At 41.6% G+C, this 20714-nt stretch overlaps 1 protein-coding gene across 1 annotated transcript in view; it reads left to right on the top strand.

Moving 5' to 3' along the window:
* The first annotated feature begins 1545 nt into the window (after positions 1 to 1545).
* Positions 1546 to 20714, top strand: part of Bfar (bifunctional apoptosis regulator) — a 29427-nt gene continuing 10258 nt past the window's right edge. The window contains exons 1-5 of the mRNA XM_026409244.2: positions 1546 to 1775; positions 14451 to 14784; positions 16661 to 16865; positions 17527 to 17696; positions 20318 to 20462. Of these exons, the coding sequence (XP_026265029.1) occupies positions 14525 to 14784; positions 16661 to 16865; positions 17527 to 17696; positions 20318 to 20462 (780 nt within the window). The 5' untranslated portion in view covers positions 1546 to 1775; positions 14451 to 14524. The remainder of the gene's footprint in view (positions 1776 to 14450; positions 14785 to 16660; positions 16866 to 17526; positions 17697 to 20317; positions 20463 to 20714) is intronic.

Raw genomic sequence — 20714 nt, forward strand, 5'->3', positions numbered from 1 at the left:
ATCGCAAGTTCAAATCCAGCCGTAGTAAAGGAAGGTGCTGAGCAACTCAGTGAGACTCTATCTCTAAATAAAATACAAAATAGGGTTGGGGATGTGGATCAGTGGTCAGAGTGTCCCTGAGTTCAATCTCGGGTACCAAAATAATCATAATAATAATGATAATATATATACATATATTTATTGGGTTCCTATTATATGCCATCCTGAAGAGCATGGGGAATATGATGATGAACAGGAAAGTATGGTCCTTGTCCCCATTAAACTTGGGGTTCGAAGGAAAAGGTAAAGCAGAAATCAAACTTGTCATTTGTGGGGCTAAGGTTGTGGCTCAACCGTAGAGCACTCGCCTGGGTTCGATTCTCAGCACCACGTAAAAATTAAAAAATAAATAAATAAAGGTATTGTGTCCAACTACAACTAAAACAAAATACTAAATTAAATTTTTAAAAAAACTTGTCATTTGTTAAACCTAAGATAATCGCTATGAAGAAAACGCAGGGTACTGCAATAGAGAATAACCGCGACTGGGTAGTATGGTTTACACAGAGGTCTCAGAGAAAGCAAAGACCTTTATTTGTTATACTAGCCACAGAGAAGTGAGCTTACCCTGTTTTTTGGTTTGAGGTTGCTGTTGATCCCCCAAAGCCTAGTCATTGCATCCAATAAACATGGTTTGAGTGAATGAATGAATGAAACTAGGTTTCATAAAACCTACTATGAAGTTGTTTATACCTGTTTTCAAACGTTATCACGGCATCTTTATTAGGTCTAGAAAGCATTCACCCATTCCTAAACCTCAATTTCCCGGGGAAACTGTATTGAGGATAATTAGTGATAAAGGCTGTTAATAGTGAAGTACTGTATAAATCGTTTACTGCATACCTATTCCCAGATTATCCTCCAGAAACTCAGTTCACACCTTCCTTGCACTAGCACATAACATTACTGATCCTTTAACTCTTTACCAATTTCACATGGGGGAGGGATGTCATCTCAAAACAGCAATTTAATAATCTCTACGTGTTTTAAAACAGATAATCAGCATGAGTTCTGAGACACATCCCCAACCCAGGCCATTTTAATTCCAAATATTCTCAAAATTGCCAGACGTGGTGGTGCGCGTCTATAGCTCGGGCAGCTCAGGAGGCTGAGAACGGGAGGATGGAAAGTTCCAGGCCAGCCTTAGCAACTTAGTGAGAATCTAAACATTAAGAAATGAAAAGGGCTCAGTGGTAAAGCGCCCCTCCGTTGGATCCCCAGTACCAAAAAAATACATACATACATACATACATAATGAGTCAAATACGTCCTGTGGTTTTTCTGCATAAAATGTGAAGGCAAAAATTATTGGGAACAGTATATAGCGGTCCTCTAATACTACTCTAATTTCTGAGCAAGGCTATTTCCTCACTACACAGAAACAGCAGCCCTAAAGGAGAAGTTAGTCACAGGAACACACCCTCCCTCCCACTCGGGTTGTAACTCTGCCCTGGCCCGAGGTCGGTCAGTGAAGAGGAAGGGGCGGGGTTGGCAGGAGTACGCATGCGTCCACGTCCTCACCCGGGAGTGGCCGCTCTAGGCAGCGGGGAGGTCGCGGGGTTGAGGGGGCTGGGAAATGAGTGCGGCCTCTCCTCTATGGTCGCGGGCCAGGGGTACCCTCCGCAGTCGGTCCTCGGTTACTTCCGGAAGTGAAGCGGACCAGCTCCTCCTCCGTTTCCGCGGGGGTCCCCGTGCGGGGGGGCGATGGCCGGGTCGGTCCCCGGGCGAATAGAATGGTAAGCTGCCGCAGCGCGGGAAACAGCGAGGGGCGGCCGGGTGCTGGTCTTCGGGGCGTGGTGTGGAGGATGGACCGGGACCTCGTCGGCCGAGCAGCCCTGGTGGGTGGGAAGAGGCACGCGGGCCTTTCCTCACCCAGGCCGGGCCCCCCGGCAGCCTGTGTCCTGGCTACCGGGCTGCAGGCCCCCGCTTGGCCGACTTTCTCATCTCGTCCGTGGGCACGCGGGTCGCTGGGCCTCGCCTGCGTCCCCTCGAGGACGGGGTCAGAGCCTGTCAGTCCAGTGGCTCTGCGGGCTAGAGGACCGGGGCGTCGCCTCCACTCCTCTGCACGCCTGGCCGCCAACAGCGCGGGCCACAGCCTGCGACCGCCCGCTAGACGGGTCTGGTTGCCAGGCACTTTACTGCCCCGACACGGAGAGGTGTTTCCCTCTTTTAAAATTGAGTAACCTAAGTGCCAGAAGGGAGAAAATGAAACCCCAGAGTCATAATGGACCTGGGCTGGCTCCTGATTCCCCAGCCTCACGACTCAGAAATCTGAACTTGTGCAAAAGGCAGTTTCCTCTAAAAAAATTTTTTTTTAAAGGTAGAGGGGAGAAAGAAGGCACAAATGAGTCCTGTTGTTGTCTAATTGGGGATCTTTGGCGGGTTAAGAAACAGCCCCCAACTTTGGTGGAAAAGAGAAAGTGAGAGCCAAAAGCTATCATGCCCTCAACTGTCGCCGTTGGGTCCTGCCCGCCAAAGCCCATTGGTCGGTCCTTTGGGTGGCCCTAACGTCACTCCCTGTAAGGCCAATACGAAGAAGATTTGCTCTCATCCTCAGGCACAATCCAGAGCATGTGCAGACCGCACGTGCCAATGAGATTTTTCTTCTTGTCACTGCTGTTTTGTAAATAGCCAGCCTGCACGTGTCCTGACTGCTGTGCTTTGTTTCTCTTGGCATTTTAGTAAACTTGTTTAGAAAAACTACTTATCCGGGATGCTTGTGCCCTTTTAAATATCTTGGGTACAACTTGACATCTAATCTTACCAACGATTTTCAAAATTGATGTTATCCTGAACTGATAAATGGGAGATGAGGCTCGGGGAGAATAAATGGTGACCAGATTTGGAATCCAGATAGATCTCACTCCTGAAAGCACACTGTTTAGATTTTACCACCCTTCTAGGGAAATTATAGTCCAAGAGATGAGAGAAGACTCTCTCTCTCTCTCTCTCTCTCTCTCTCTCTCTCTCTCTCTCTCACACACACACACACACACACACAAATTTTCACTAATGCTCAGAGGCAGGAAAGATTAATTTGGATATTGGAGGAGTTAGTCATTAAAGACTTCATTTAGGTTTTGTTATTGGATACCTTTGACCCCAGACATGGGGTGGAGCTGTGTTACAGATCCTGGGAGGAACATGAAAGTACAGAAAAATGTCCAAGAAGCAGGAATTAATAGGTGGGCCCACAGTGCAATGTGTGAACAGGGAAGTAGTAAAGGATAATTACAGTAATAGTAATAACTAACACATGACACTTCTATATGCCAGGCACTATCCTGAGTGCTGTGCATATATTGATCATTTTAATCCTTTTCACAGCCCCTTCATGCAGGTACCATTAATATCCCCATTTTATAGATGAGGCATATGAGATAGAAGAGGTGAAGTGATTTGCTTCCAGTCATACATCATACATCTAATAACTGGTTAAGCCAGGACTTTTTTCCCACAATTTTTATTGGTGCATTATAGTTGTACATATTCATGGGACTTGTTACATATTCGTACAGGCACATAATAGCAATATAATTTGGCCAATATCACTTTCCAGCATTTCCTTCTCCCTCCCCATCTTCCACCCCTAGGTCCCGTTCTTTTACTAATCTCTCTTTGATTTTTAGGAGATCTACCCCCACCTTTGTTTTCCTTTTTCCTCTCTAGCTTCTGCATATGAGAGAAAACATAGGACCCTTAATCTTCTGCTTTGACTTGGTTCCTATAATGTGATGGTCTCTATTTCCATCCATTTTCCTGTAAATGCCATTTCATTTTTTTTAAATGGCTGAATAAAACTCCACTGTGTGTATATACTACATTTTGGGGCAGGAATTGGGGGTGGTACTAGGCATTGAACCCAGGATTGCTTAACCACTGAGCCACATCCCCAGTTTTGTTTGTTTGTTTGTTTTAAGAGACAGAGTCTCACTAAATTGCTGAGACTGGCTTTGAATTTGTAATCCTCCTACCTCAGCCTTCTAAGCTGCTAGGATTACAAGCCTGCGGCACTATGCCAGCTTATATTCCACATTTTCTTTATTCTATTCATCCATTGATGGACAACCTGGGTTGGTTCCATAGTTTGGCTATTGTAAATTGTGCTGCTATAAACATGGGTGTGCATGTATCACAATAGTAAGATGACTTTAATTCTTTGGGGTCAATAAAGAGAAGTGGCGTAACTGGGTCATGTGGTGGTTTCAGGCCTAGTCTTTTAAGGAGCCTCCATACTGATTTCCATAGCAATTGTACTAATTTACAGTCTACCAACAGTGTAAAAGTGTTCCTTTTTGTCCACATCCTCTCCAGCATTTTTTATTATTTGTATACTTGATGACTGCCATTCTGACTGGTTCAGATAAAATCTCAGTGTAGTTTTTTTAAATATTTTTTCAGTTGTAGATGTACACAATGCCTTTATTTTATTTTTTATGTGGTGCTAAGGATGGAACCCAGTGCCCTCCACATGTGAGGTGAACACTCTACCACTGAACTACAATCCCAGCCCTCAGCGTAGTTTTGATTTGCACTTTCCTAATTGCAAATGATGTTGAACATTTTTTTCATGTATTTGTTAGCCATTTGTATCTCTTTTCTTTAAGAAGTGTCTGTTTAATTCATTTCCACATTTATTAATTAGATTATTTGATTGGGGGGTGAGCTCTTTATATATTCTAGATGTTAATACCCTATCAGAAGAGTAGCTAGCAAAGATTTCTCCCATCCTGTGGGCTCTTTGAGCTGGCATTTTTAACTCAGCTTTTTGGCTCCAGAGTTGTGCCGTTCAGTTGAAGAGTTATATTGATTGGAGCTGCAGGTATAGAGTACGTGCTTCACATGCTCAAAGTCCTTGGTTCAATCCCCAGAACCAAAATTTAAAAACTTATGTTGATTGCTAGCTGACCATAAAGATTCTTCAATAACCAGCTTACAACTATGAGTTTTTACTTCCTGTAGTAGGGAAGATTTTGCACACAGTAAGGGCTTCCTGGGAATGTTGTTTTGGGAGGATGCTCCAGGAAGAAGAGAGAGGAGTGGTTGGCAAGGAGAGACATTGGAAGTGTTATTCAAACTTTATTTTGTTCATATCTTGTCAGAAACATATGTAAGCATATAAGTGGTTCTTTGAAACAGCTCTCTAATTTCCAAACTTTAATGCCTATAATAATCTCCAGAAGGACTTGTTTAAAATGTATAATCAGGCAAAGTGGCACATGCCTGTAATCCCAGCTGCTTGGTCAGGTGAGGCAGGAGTGTTGCAAGCTGAAGATCCACTTGGACAACTGAGAAAGATCCTATCTCAAAATAAAGTTCAAAAAGTGTTTGGGGAGCTGGGGCTGTAACTCAGTGGCAGAGCGCTTTCCTTGAACGTGCGAGGCACTGGGTTCGATCCTAAGCACCACTTAAAAATAAATAAAGGCATGCTGTCCATCTACAACTTCAAAAAAAAAAAAAAAAAGGAAAAAAATTTTTAAAAAGAGGGGGAGGGGTTGTGATGTACCCAGTGGTGAACAAGTCACTGTGTTCAATCCCCAACCCCAATACAGTGAAATAAAATGATCAACCCTCCATAACCATGGATTCTACCTCCATGGATTCTACCTCCACGGATTCAGCCAACCATAGATCAAAAAATTTTGAGGAAAAAAAAAAATAGGGTTGGGGATGTAGCTCAGTGGTCAAGTGCCCCTGAGTTCAATTCCTAGTTAAAAAAAAAATCAGAAAAATAAAATTTCAGAAAGTTCCAAAAAGTAAAACTTGAATTTGCCATATACCAAGCACTGTGCTGAATCCCTGTGAATGAAGTGATGTGCAGGCAGACCCTGCCGTAGCCCCTTGCATTTCACAGATCTGTAATTTCTTTCCAGTGCCCCTTGGAAGCATTGTCTGTCTCTTAAATTGTTCATGCATCAGTGTAGTTAGGCTTATGGTGGTTATATCTGTACTCAGCATGTATATACGTTTGTTTTTCCCTAAAGAATACAGTATAGCCCTGGGGTTGTGGCTCAATGGCAGAGCACTTACCTAGCATATGTGAGGCACTGGGTTCGAACCTCAGCACCACATAAAAATAAATAAACAAAATAAAGATATTGTGTCCATGTATAACTTTAAAAAAAAATACAGCATAACAGCCGGGCACAGTGGCACATACTTGTAGTCCAAGCAGTTTGGGAGGCTGAGGCAGGTGGATCAAGAGTTCAGAGACAACCTTAGCAACTTAGCGAGGCCCTAAGCAACTTAGCAAGACCCTATCTCTAAATAAAATATAAAATAGGGCTGGAGATGCTGTTCAGTGTTTAAAGGGCCCTGGATTCAATCCCCAGTACCAAAAAAATACAGTATAATAACTATCTGCATAGCATTTACATTGTAATAGGTTTTCCAAGTACACTAGAGATGATTTAAGGAATACAGCAGGATGTGCATAGGTTATTTGCAAATACGATGCCATTTTATAAAAGGGACTTGAGTGTCCACAGATCTTGGTATCTATGGGCATCCCAGAACCAGTCTCCTAGGACAGCAAAGGATAATTATGCATTCCTTTGCCTTGCTCCCCTTTCTTCTGCCTTGCTCCTAAGATACTCTAGTTTTAGTTCACCAAAATTCCCAAGTGATTCTGTTGGGATTTTAAGAGCTACCATTATAAGGAGTAGATTTTTTTTTTTAATATGTTTATTGGCACCACTGTGAACTAGGCCTTCTCTTTAGTTTCTTTATGTGTTGGAATGCTGAAAATCGAACCCATGACCTGGTGCGTGCTAGGCAAGCAATCTAACCATGAGCTACACCCTCAACCGCCAAATATTTGTTGATTTGATTTTCAGCTGCAAATAACTAGAGTACATCTTTGTGCCACCTGCTGTCAGGTATATTGATAGAATTCTGTGGTTTTGTTCCTGACCTCAAGGAGCCAGGGTTTGGTTGAGGAGGCAAAAACAGGGCTAAAATAGTACTATGCAAAAATTGTAGCAGTACTGGTAAAACTCTATATTGTATACAACCACAAGATGGGATCCTAAAAACAGTATAGCAGTGAGCTGAATGTGAAGAGGTTACATATTGTTTTTTAAAGGTTGCATGTTTATGTTAGTTGTAACAGAATATTTTTAAACCTAGAGTTAAGGTATGTGTTACTTGGTAGCCACAGTAGTTTTAATACCTTTCGGAGTTGTTGACCATCCACAGGATTTTGTTACTGGAGAGTTCCTTGATTATATGCCACCTAACAAACTCAAGAAGACAGGCACAGAGAGAACCAAGATTCCCTGCTCAGTCTGCCCTCATCTTGCCCAACCCCATTCAAGGTAATAAATCACAGGGCTTCAAAGTTCAGGCAGCAAGTCAACATCCAAAGGAGCTAGCTCCCTTTGGCCTAGTGATTTCTGACCCCGTCCAGAAAGAAAATCTTTTTGGAATTAGAAATATACAAGATTTCATGCAACTCTTGTATTAATGGAAGAACCAATTTTGCTGCCTACAGGAGATACACATAGTAATATTCTCTTCATATTGCCACTCCTTCACTTCTTTCTTTCCTTCTTTTTTTTTTTTTTTTCTTTCATTTTTCTCCTTGGTACTGGGGATTGAATCAAAGGGTGCTTAACCCCTGAGCCACATCTCTAGACCTTTTGTTTCTATTTTAATACAGGATCTCACTAAGTTTCTGAGGCTAACCTTGAACTTTTGGTCATCCTGCCTTAGCCTTCCCAGTCCTGGGATTACAAGTGTGCATCCCCACATCCAGCCTTCTTATTGCCTTTGCTGACCCTTACCTTACTTACATTTGGGCACGATTATTTTACTTTTTATTTCATAGTCACTAGCAAAGGGTTAGCACTCTTTGGACAGTTAATAATGTCTGAAATATTCCACCCCTGTTTATAGTGGTGTCCCCAGAAATGCACCTAGAGTGCCAGAAATAGTAGTTCCCCCACCCATCCTCCTCCTGTTCCTATTGTAAATGTTTCTGCATACAACAGCCTGCTAACCCGAACAGCCACAATTTTGCCAAATCCTAGTTTGTTTTCTCTAGTTTGTTTTTCTCAACTGTGTAGCAGCAGCTCTCTGATAGGGCCTAGATGAAAAAGGAATAAATGAGTCCCTTGAACAAATAACTATTAATAATACTTCATTAGCTAATGAAGGATTTAAGTCAGACCATGATCTAAAACTGACTTTGCCCCATTACTAATTAGGCTTCAGTTGTCTCTGAAAAATTGAAATGGTAGTGGTACTTATCCTGTAGGATTATGCCTTTCAAGTTATGGGGCTTAATAATATTAACAATTGACATTATTCTCTGGTTGTCTGGTAATATGTAACTAGAAGCCCAGAGAAGCCAAATTTTTTTTTTCTGTTTTGTTTTATGTGTGGTGCTGGAGATTGAACCCAGGACTCTGAGCATGCTCTGCTGCTGAGCCACATCCCCAGAACAAGATCTTTTTATTTATGCACTAAACATCTTTGTAAAAAAATGTTTGAGATTATATTGTTCAGACCAGAATCCTAAAAGTTAGCTCTTAAAAGGATTATTCCTAGGGTTGAGGTTGTGGCTCAGTGGTAGAGCACTTGCCTAACTCATGCGACTCCCTAGGTTCGATCCTCAGCACCACATAAAAATAAATAAAATAAAGATAAAAAAATTATTTTTAAAAAAGGGTTATTCCTAAATATTAGTTGTGTACTATAGTCACAATAAATGTATGTCGAATGAAAGGGTAGAACTATAATAAGCTGCCAAACCAAGTGGTGTGAAGATTATGATTTCTAAAGAGTTAACATTTGTTACGTAATCCTATCTTTATAAGTTTAGGTATAAAAAAATTCTTGACTTAAACTCAGAACTGATGCATTCTTTTTTGATAAGTACAATAAAAATTATTGTGCTAATTGATTTTCCAAAATGGTAATGACTTTCCTTAATGAGTGACTAAAGAAGCAAATAGGTAACAGCAGTGCCACCACCTCCTTTGGGATAGGAGCCTTCCAGATAAACCTGTGGATGAGCATTCGAGCAAGCCAGGAAAATAACTTTCCTTCCACAGAGGGAACAGCCAACTTGGTCCCAGTTCCCTGGTGACATAGCATTACTGGGAGATCGTGTGTGTCCTAGCCTTTTCTTTCACAGATGTTCAGGTAGTTGTACCTTGTCAGGTATGTCTTTGGGAAAACATAGAAAAGGTCATGTTGATAGACAGCTTGGAAGGACCCAAGTCATCAGAGACTGTTCTCTGGGGCTTCATTCAGCGCCTTGCACACACCATCTACTACAGAGCAGGTTTTTCTGGCCTCTAGCTCCAAAATGGAATCAAAGTGGTAATTTAGAAAAAGGCATGAAAGACGTCATTGGCAGCCACTGTCTCAGCCATAAGTCACAAGCTGACAACAGATGAAGACAGGAAAATCTATGAACTGACAATTCCAAAAGCTGACTGGCGTAAAGCCAGATAGCCCAGAAGCAGTCATGTACCATCCATGGACTCTGAAGGCAGCACACTATGTGAATTTCACATTAACTTAATCTCTGTCATGGTCCCTTCGAGGGAAGGTCAGGGAAGTGACAGAGCCGAGGTAGAGAGGAGAGGAGTGGAGCCACTGCATCTGGTGTGCCCTGATAGAGGGACCAGAGTTTCTCCGCTCTGACTGATTCCATCATGCAGAACTAGACCCCAGCATTGTCAGTCTTCTGACATATGAAACCAGGCTTTTTTTTTTTAATATTAGTACCAAAATCAATTAAAAAATAAGAAGCCAGATGTGGTGACACACACCTGTAGTTCCAGTACTTAGGAGGCTGAGGTGGGAGAATCACTTAAACCCACGGAGGCCATCCTGGGCACCTTAATGAGACCCTGTCTTCAAAAACGAAAGAAAGAGAGAACACCCTAATAAAGAAAGCCTGCTTACAGGCTGAACACTGTCCCAGGCTGGTGGTGGCTACTGGTGGGAGACTGTCCAGGACGCAGAGGATGGGTGCCCCTGGCAGGTGCTGCATCACTGTGAAAGACTCACCTGGTCCGTTGTAACCACTTCAAGAGTCAGGAGAGGGTAGTGCGTTAGGAACTTTTTATCACAGGGAATGTCAGTAGTTCTTAATCTGTGTCATGGTCCCTTCTAAGAATCTAGTAAAATCTCCAGATTTCCAGCCAAGGAAATGCCTTGCATTTAGGCAGGGTGTGGAAGTCAAACCTAAAAAGCTCTTGGGCAGATAAGGACCCAGCATAAAATTCAGAAACCTTTTGAGTGGCTCAGCCTCATAGCAACTGAGCTTTTGCTGCAGTTCGGTGGGGTTCAGCCTAGCATGTGAAACTTGCTTCCGTTTCTTGTTTTGTAGACTTTCCCAAACTCAGGAATCCTACACATTAGTTTTGCCCTAGATGGTTAATGCTGCTGATTTCATAAACAGCAGTGTATCCATGTGAATAGGGCACCAGGGTGGGAATGGAATGATTCTCTTTTTCCCAGTCCTACCAAAGTCTCCCCAGTCTTCTCCAAAGCCTTTGAGACAAAGGGAAGACAGGGGAGAAGAATAGCAGTGGGGAGTAGCATTTTAAAACATGCTTCTTCTAAAATAACTCAGGAAGAGCTACAGCCTGTTGCCATGCTGCTCACATTTGCAGAGAACAGCTGTAAACATCCTCAGGATGAATGGACCTTCTCCTCAAAGAGACCGTTAAGCACTGCCAAGGAACTAGGGTGTGTTTACCCAAGTCAGAACACAACAGCTTGTAACTCTAGTGTCCAAGCTAGGTTTTATCACTAAGAGGCCTGCTTGCTCCTCCTCTTGTAAGTACTACTTTCTTTCATTAGTAGAAATGACTCCAATACATCCAAACAGAAGGAGTGGGAAAGAACAAATGAATTTGGCGAAGGATGTGTACTCTTTCTCTGTTAGCTTTTAGTTTTTGTGTTTATAGTAAAATGAAACTAGCAGAACTCAGAAGAGCTCAAAGTCGGTGCAGCTTCTCATTTGCACTTAAAAAATAGTTAATGGCCACTCCCAGCGTTGCAAAATAAAATTTATGAAGTACACCTTTGATGTCAGTGTGGGATTTGTTTTCCCCCAGGAAAAATTAACTTTCAGATCTGGTAGGTGAGGAACTGCTAGTGTATTCTAGTTTTTAAAAGGGTACTTCATGAGAAATGAATTTCAGTATACATTGTTTATAATTCTCTGCAAGTAGCTGACATCCATAGATTTAGTCTCATTCTCATTCCCAGTTGCAGTTTTTATCTCTAGCTACTCACTAGACATTTCTACCTGGGGTCTTGTAATTACCTCAAGCTCTCAACTTTTCTAAAATTCAAGTTATATTTCCAAGACTGACACCAATTTGTTTACATTAACTGAATTTCTATCAGAAGTACAGTTTTTCCTCCCTCATTCTGAAACCTTGTCACCATCTTTGATCATTCTTTCTCTAGTCACTAAAGCCCATAAACTATTTTCTTGAATAGATTTATCTCTTTCTTTTTTCTTTCTTTTCCTTTGGGTTTGGGCTTTTGTTGGAACTGGGGATAGAACCCAGGGCCTTGCACATGCTGCACAAGTGTTCTACCCGTGGGCTATATCCCGAGCCCCCAGGTTTTCTTTTTTACTGCCTTGTCCCAGAAGCGGTAACACCTCATTTCTAACTTTCCCTAATTATTGTTCTTGTTTCCAGACCCTCTTCCCTTTTCAATGAGATTTATCCTCCTGAAGTGCAGCTTCACTGATCGCTCTCCCATGTGCCCACCCCTAGTTAACCTGGCACAGGAGACCCTGCAGCAGCACCGGAGCTCAGCTGTGTCCCTCCTGCTTTCAGTGAAGACACAGTCGATGCCCTAAGCAGGCCCAGCCCTTGCACAGAAGTCTCTACCATCCCTCTGACACAAATCCACATGCTCCTACATATATCTCAAGGACCTGGCCCAGGACCCAGCCCAAGGAATAGTGTGTTCTCTTGATTATTATCTCCTATGATAATGCTCTCCATGTGGGAGAGCATTCACCAATATTAACACAATAAAGGAACTAATGTATCTAAGTAATTCTCTTTTTAAAACCTTTATGAGATATCTTCCACTTCCTTAGCAGTTTGAAGAGGCTGTCCAAAGGGAAGCACTTAGAAAAATTTTAAATGTTCCTAAACATGAATAATGAGATAATATGATTGTCCAGCATATGATAAGTATGCCATAAATGGCAGCAGTTTATCTGATGTGTGTGTGTGTGTGTGTGTGTAAGTCTAGAATTTGTTAAAAATGTTTATTTTTTAAGACTCTCTTCCAAAAAGAACAGTTTTTAATGAGTCTGTACAGAAGGTTGGGCCCCTTTTTACTATCGTCATTTACTGAGTAAACTTATTTATGAAATTTATAAGTACCTTAGGTACTTACCTTTTTATTACTGGATGAGAGATTTCTATCCCATTTCTAATACTGAGTTTAAAATGTATTTGTTTTATTCTCTGAGTTGAAATCTCCCATTAGTGTTTGACCTAAAGCCATATAACATGCTTTGTGTAATGTTATTGTGGTTATTATAAAAGTCACACATTATAATTTAAAATAGTTCAGTAGCTGGGCACGGTGGTACAGCCACTAAATCCCAGCAACCTAGGAGGCTGAGGCAGGAGAATTGCAAAGGTTTTTTTTTTGTTTGTTCGTTTGTTTTTTTGGTACTGAGGATTGAAGCCAGAGGTGCTTAACCACTGAGCAACATCCCCAGGCCTTTTTTAGATTTTCTTTATTTAGAAACAGGGTCTGGATGAGTTGCTTAGGACCTCACTAAGTTGCTGAGGCTGGCTTTGAACTCTTGATCCTCCTGCCTCAGCCTCCTGGGACTGCAGGTGTACACCATTGTACCCAGCTAGGGCCTGTGTTCTTAACCACTGTAACTCCAAAGCTTCGAGTGGCCAGTGTGGATGGTGAAGAGTGATGTCTATTCTTCACAATAATGAGATTGAACAGAATAGATTAAACAAAGGGGAATGAAGGGAAGGCAAGGGAGATAGGAATAGGAAAGACAGTGGAATGAATCTGACATAATTTTCCTATGTATATATGAAAATAAGTGAATCCCACTATTGTGTACATCCACACAATGGGGTTCGAATTAAAATAAGATATAATCTATGCATGTGTAATTTTATCAAAATGGATTCCACAGTCATGTATAACTAAAAATCAATTAAAAATAATAATTTAAACCACAATAATGAGAGGGAGAAACTCTTACCACAACACCAGAAAGAGTAAGAACAATCATTTCTTTAGCCTCAGTTTGTACCGTATGCCATCCTAGCCTCTTTTCTTTACTGTCTAGTCCTCATAAGAAGGCTTGAAGGTCCATGAACTGTTAGCCACATTCCACAGTTGAGGAAACGGCTCAGAGAGCTCGGTCACTTGTGCAGAGACAGAGCTGGGGAATTGAGGTTCTAACTCCAAGGCCTTTGCTTTCGTGCTGCATGGGATCTCCAGATGAGCAGGAAAAGAGAATGCTCCATTGACGTTTGCATATTTTGCAGTATTACAGTGTTTCTGTGGCACCAAACTGACAAATCCAGAGGGCACAGTACACATGTTCTGGTTGATTTGGGGAAAGAGGGGATATCAAATCATGGGAAGTTGGCCTGGCTAGGGCACCTGAAAACAGGGCTTCCCTTACTCCCTGGAATTGCTCTAGTTAAAGCCCCTGGAATCAAGTATTTATGAAATAATAATTGCCTCATAAAAAGACAAGTTGTTGTACACAAAGTATTTCATTTACTTGATGTAGATGTGTTGTTCCCAGCTCGAGACATTTTATTGGACCAAGAAGCTAGTTACTGAAAATCATACCCTAGAAAGGACTTTTGAAATGTAATTGGAATCCTGAGGTAATCCTAGCGCATGCAGGTTGCCTGTGGGCAACTTCTTGAGACCCTGTCTCCAAATAAGAAGAACTGGGATGTAGCTCAGCGGTCAAGCTCCCCTGGATTCAATCCTCAGCACCCTCCCCAAAAAAGAGAGTGAGTATTGGATGGGATGATGGAGGAGCTGAGAATGCTGAGGCAAAAAAAACACCCTACATTTTGAAAGGATATTAGTAAAAAGATCCTGAGTTCTGTGGTCTACCACAACTATACTTCATCACACGTTGAAAGTTATGATGAATAAAACAGAAAATGTAGTTCCCTGGTAGAGTACTTGGCAACATGTGTTCAATTCCCAGCATCCCCAAAAATATAAAAATTGGAGCTTTGGACTAGAGTATAGGTCAATGATAGATCATTAGTCTATCATGAGCAAGACACAGGGTTCAAGCCCCAGCACTGCAAAACATAAGTAAAATAAAAGCAGAAGTTAGAGCTTTAATATAGTGACAGTAACCTCCAACAACTACTGTTTGTTGTGTTTTTACTGCTTTTTTCCCCTAGATTTGATGATGCCTTGCTGCCATCTCCGAAGTCTGAAGTTTTCTGTGTCTGTGGGTCCCAGAATTTGCTGAAAGATGGAAGAGCCTCAGAAAAATGATGCCACCACAGTGGGCCTGGAAGATGACCCTCTCAAAAGCACGGGCCCTCAGATTTCCGTTAGTGAATTTTCCTGCCATTGCTGTTATGACATCCTGGTTAACCCAACTACCTTGAACTGTGGGCACAGCTTCTGCCGGCACTGCCTCGCTTTATGGTGGGTGTCTTCAAAGAAAACAGAGTGTCCGGAATGCAGAGAAAAATGGGAAGGTTTCCCCAAAGTCAACATTCTCCTCAGGTATGTCGGGATTGCCTGGGTAGCGCAGCTGCTGCAGTGTGGCTTCTTAGTGGCAGTGGGCATGTTTGAAAAGCCTGCAGGCTTGGAGCTGTCCATGGTGGTCATTCTGGATCTGCTAGACTGAGAGTCAGGGAGCTCAGGACCTGAAAATCCAAATTCCCTTCCACACAGCTGATTGCCATTGGTCTATCCTTTATTCCACATTCCAAACTGCCCTCCTGTCTATCTATTTATTTATCTTTAATTTTGAGCAGGGTTTCACTAAATTGCCGAGGCTGGCCTTTCAGAGTCACTGCCTAGCTTGGTTTATATTTATTCTGAATGAAGAAACCAAATAAATTCTGGTTGTCACACCATTGCTTATAGTCCTATGTTATATAATACTTAGTGATTTTTTTTTATTACCGAGAACATCCTAATAGACAAAATGGTGACATCATACAGTTATGATTAACTGATATTGATTTTCAGAATCTTTAAATAAACTCTGTGCCCATCATCACATTAATTGAGTTTCTCACACATGGCCAATTGGAGGACCTTTCAGGTAGCTGGTTCTCTCCTCCTTCTCTACAGTGATAAAGTCCTGTGAGGCTTTCCAGGCCTGTCTGGCTTCCTCAGGATTCCCCTCTTCTGTAGCCTTAACAGTGTGTCCAGCCGTCTTGATATCAACAGAGTAACAGAATGCTTCATGAAATCATTAACCCCGCATCCTCTTTTTTTTTTTTTCCTGTTCTGTCAGCTTTGCTTTACCTAAAGGTTAATCTTAAATAGAAGGATGGGTCTCTGATTTTGTGTGATTAAAAATGAAAAGAAGCAGGGCTCCATGGTGCATGCCTGTAATCCCAGTGGCTCAAGAGGCTGAGACGGGAGGATCTCTAATTCAAAAGCAAGGTGCTAAGTAACTCAGTGAGACCCTGTCTCTGAATAAAATATAAAATAGGGCTGTGGATGTGGCTCAGTGGTCACATGCCCCTGAGTTCAATCCCCAGTACCAAAAAAGAAAATGAAAAGAGCCAGCCCTCCCGTAAAACCTTGTGTGGGCCTTTTCTTCCTACTGAACTATGCTTTTTTCCCTCCTCATAAACTAATCTTTAATGACATAAGTAATGCATATATACATTCATTATTTTCATTCTTTTAAGCAGAGAAATATTGGAATATTATCGATCAAGCCAAAGACCCCTTTGGCCTTTTCTCCCCCATTTTAGACCTTTTCTTCTTTTTCCCCAGAGTAATTTTATTTATGACTTAGTTGTTGTTTCTTTCATATTTTTAAAAATACTTTTGGGGATGGGGATACAGCTCAGTTGTAAGGTAGATAAATTTGAGACATACATAACATTGAATAAAAACAGTATATTGAAGAACCACCCAGATAGTATGCCACTGAAGTGAGAAAACATTTGTATTTTCTATTAGCACATATGTGTTTAAAAGTATTTTTTTGTTGTTGTTATTGGGCTGGGGACTGAACCCAGGGCTGTGGCATGCGAGGCAAGCACTGTTTTGCTTTGTTTGTCTTTGTTTTTTGGAGGGTATTGGTAATTGAACCCAGGAGGGCTTTACCACTGAGCTAGATTTCCATTTCTTTTTTTAATTTTTTGAGACAGTGTCTCACTGAATTGCCCAGGCTGGCCTTGAACTTGGTGATCATCCTGCCTGAGCCTCCTGAGTCCCTGGGATTACAGGCATGTGCCGCCTCATCTGGCCATTTAGCAATTGTTTTTAGTGTTTTACCATCAGATCTATAGCAGGTATTTTTGTCCTTCTCCTAGGCATCTGATCATTATTAAATGTTGGCTATTGGTTTTATTTTGGCCTTATATTTAATTTCATCAAACACTTATCTTGTGATTTTCTCTCTTCTCCGTAGAGATGCCATTGAAAAGTTATTTCCTGATGCTATTAGGATGAGATTTGAAGACATTCGACAGAACAATGACATAGTCCAAAGTCTCGCAGCCTTTCAAAAATATGGGAATGATCAGATCCCTTTAACTCCCAACACGGGCCGAGTGAATCAGCAGAGAGGAGGGGGCTTCTTTTCTGGAGTTCTCACAGCTTTAACTGGAGTGGCAGTAAGTCTGTCTCTGTTCCTCTGTGCTCCCCACCCCCATTTTCACTGCAGTCAGTTCTGATTTCTCGTAAACCATTGATGACTGATGACGTACGTGACCGTGTGCGACACACTGTGTACATTGAAACCCGCTGGGCCATGTGATTTCTTCAGGAATGTGGCTTACTCAAGTAGGCCACATAATAGTGCCCAGTAAATGTTAGCTCTGTGCTGTCCAGTCCTCCTCATGACCTCTGCAACAGCTGAGGGCACAGGGCAAAAAGGTGGCAGAACTGGAGTTTGAGACCACGTCTGGCTGGCTGAAGCAGTTGTAAGAACACACCACTTCATTAGGTATTTTTAAGTTCCATGTTGCGAAGACCTAAATGTTTTTCCTATAGAAAAGGCACAAGTCAGTTTTGCTGGTGAGTCAAGGATGTATCTGCTTCTAGGCACCCTGCACTCAGTTCTCTTCTGACCCCTGTTCCCTCACTGCTCCACAGTGAGCAGAGACATGAGTCCAAGGACAGTTTTGCCCTCCGGTTCTCCATGGTGGTGGCATTGTCCCTCCTCCCTGTACACAGCTGGCATCATTCCTTCAGGCTCACCTGCCAGCCCTGTCCTAGGCTCCTACACTCAGAAACTGGCCTCTCCTGTTCTAAGGTCCCTGTCCCTTTCCCTAGGTGGTCCTGCTTGTGTATCACTGGAGCAGCAGGGAATCTGAGCATGACCTCCTGGTCCATAAGGCTGTGGCCAAATGGACGGCGGAAGAAGTTGTCCTCTGGCTGGAGCAGCTGGGCCCATGGGCCTCTCTCTACAGAGACAGGTTTTTGTCTGAAAGAGTGAATGGAAGGTGAGGAGCATATTTTCTGACACGCCATGGATATTTTTGGCAAAAGCTTCATTGAAGTCACGTACGGTGGCATCTGCCTATAATCCCAGCAACTTGGGAGGCTGAGGCAGGAGGATTGCCAGTTCAAAGCCAGCCTCAGCAACAGCAAGACCCTGAACAACTCAGTGAGACCCTGTTTTTAAATAAAATAAAATAAGGCTGGGGATGTGACTCAGTGGTTGAGTGACCCTGAGTTCAATGCCCAGTACCAAAAGAAAAAGAAAAGGCCTCATTGAGATAGAATACACATGTCATAAATTTCACCCCTCTTTTTTTTTTTTTCTTTTTTTTTTTTTTGGTGGTTCTGGGATTGAACCCAGGGCCTTATGTGTGCAAGGCAACCACTCTATCCCCAGCTCAAATTTACCCATTTATAATGAATACAATACAGTTGGTAGTTTTTCCATGTATTCATAGATAGGTTTAACTATCACCACAGTATAGTTTTAGAACATTTTCCTGACCCCAAAAAGAAAGCTCCTATCCTTTAGTGACTCCTTATTTCTCCCTCTCTAATCCCCTGGAAAACACTGTTCAATTTTTTGTCTCCAAAAATGGATTTATCTTTTCTGAACTTTTCATGTAAATGAAGTCATAGAATATGTGGCCTTTTGTGTTTGGCTTTTCACTTAGCATGATGTTTTCAAGGATCACCCTGATGTAGCACATATTAGTGCTTTATTCCTTTTCATGACTAATAAATGCTTTATTGTATGGATAGACCAAATTTTCTTCATCTGTTCTTCAGTCGATGCACATTTGGGTTGACTCTGTTTTGGGCTATCATGAATACTGCTGCCATGATGATTCATGTGCAAGTTTTTGTGGGGACATATATTTTCCATACCCCAAGTGGAATGTCTGGGTCATAGACTAACTCTGTTTTTACCTTTTTAAGGAACTCTCAAAACTATTTTTCACAGAGGCTATACTATTTTATGTCAGTGACATTTTAATTTTTTTGTTGCTTCCTGATTATAAAAGTAGCATACATTTAAAAAAATAATATAGGGTTATATGATTTTTTAAATTATTTTTTCAGGTGTCAATGGACCTTTATTTTTATTTATTTGCATGCGATGCTGAGAATTGAACCCAGTGCCTCACACATGCTAGGCAAGCACTCTACCACTGAGCCACAACCCCAGCATGGATTATATGATATTGAAAATAAAATATCCTTTAATCCTGTTCTTCAGAGAAAACGACTGTTATTATATTGCTAGATATCTGACCAAAATATTTTTGGAGGGTGAGGGGTGATAGGGATTGAACCCAGAGCCTTGCACATGCTAAGCATTGTACTCTGCCACAAGCTCCACCCCACCCTCAGATTTTTTCAGTGTTTATATAGATATAAACACTGAAAAAAATCTGATTATAAAAGTAGCATACTTTTTAAAAAATAAAATAAAGGTTTTGTGTCTATTTTATATGTATATATATATAATTTTTTACATAAACTAAAAATACAATTGTACTAAGTAGACCTATGTTTATGTTTGTTTGTGCATTCATTTATTTACATACATGTCTCTGTATGGGGTTATGTAAATACCAGGTGTTGATGGTACTAGCCACTGTCAGGAGTGGCGTCTGCCAGGCTGCCAGGTTGCCCTGTTGCTCCACCTCCCACCTTAGTCATTCCCCATCACTGAGTTTTTAACACTTGACTCTCTTTGGAGTCATTTTAATTTGATTTTTAAGAATTCGTTTCCCAGGATGGGGTTGAGACTCAGTGGTAGAATGCTTGCTTTGCATGCATGGAGTACTGGCTTCGATCCTCAGCACCATAAATATAAAGTAAAGATATTATGTCCATTTACAACTAAAAATGAAAACATTAAAAAAAAAAAAAGAAGAAGAAGAAGAAGAAGAAAAGAAAGAATTTGTTTCCTAGGCTGGGGTTGTGGCTCAGTGGTGAACCACTTGCCTCACATATGTGAGGAACTGGGTTCGATTCTCAGCACCATGTATAAATAAATTAAAAAATAAAATAAAGATATTGTGTCCATCTACAACTAAAAAAAAGAATTAGTTTTCCTTGGGGCTGGGATTGTGGCTCAGTGGTAGATCGTGCACTTGCAAGGCCCTGGGTTCAATCCTCAGCACCACATAAAAATAAATAAATAAAATAAAGATATTTAAAAAAAAAAAAAGAATTCATTTCCCACTGGGCATGATGGCACACACCTGTAATCCCAGTGGCTGAGGAGGCTGAGGCAGGAGGATCACAGATTCAAAGCCAGCCTCCGAAACTTGGTGAAGCCCTAAGCAATTTAGCAGGACTCTGTCTCTTATAAAAAGGGGCTTGGGTTGTGGCTCAGTGGCTAAGTACCCCTGGGTTCATACCTAGCACCAAAAAAAAAGATCCCCCCAAATTGTATCAGTAATGATTTATGAAATTTTTAAATATATTTTTATATAGTAACTGGCAAATAGTAGTCATTCAGTTATTTGCTGTTATTAATACTGCTACATCTATGTAAGCTTGAAGTGTTGTCATTGATAAATGGGACTCAGTGTGGAAAATTTGCTTCCAGTATGTGATCTCAAGAGAAATCTACCTCACCCCTCCACAGATTGCTTTTAACTTTGACAGAGGAAGAATTTTCAAGGGCGCCATATACTATAGAAAACAGCAGCCACAGAAGAGCCATCCTCATGGAGCTGGAGCGTGTCAAGGCACTAGGTGTGAAGCCCCCCCAGAATCTCTGGGAATATAAGGTAAACTATTTATTCTTTTAATAGAAAAAGTATAGAGTACAACATAGCAATCATGTATATACCCAGTGCTTAACTTAAGAAAGAAAATGGCAAAGGCCCAGTTGAAGTCCCTAACACCCCACCCTCTCTAGAAGCAACTGTGCTCTTGCAGTGGGTGCCATGGATCCTTCCAGAGCTTGTTTTCTTTCTGTCTACTATGGTGGTATCCACAAGCATCAGGAGCATTGTTTTACATGCTTGAACCTTAATGCA

The sequence above is a fragment of the Urocitellus parryii genome, chromosome 9 (assembly GCF_045843805.1).
Source record: "Urocitellus parryii isolate mUroPar1 chromosome 9, mUroPar1.hap1, whole genome shotgun sequence".
Lineage (NCBI taxonomy): Eukaryota > Metazoa > Chordata > Mammalia > Rodentia > Sciuridae > Urocitellus > Urocitellus parryii.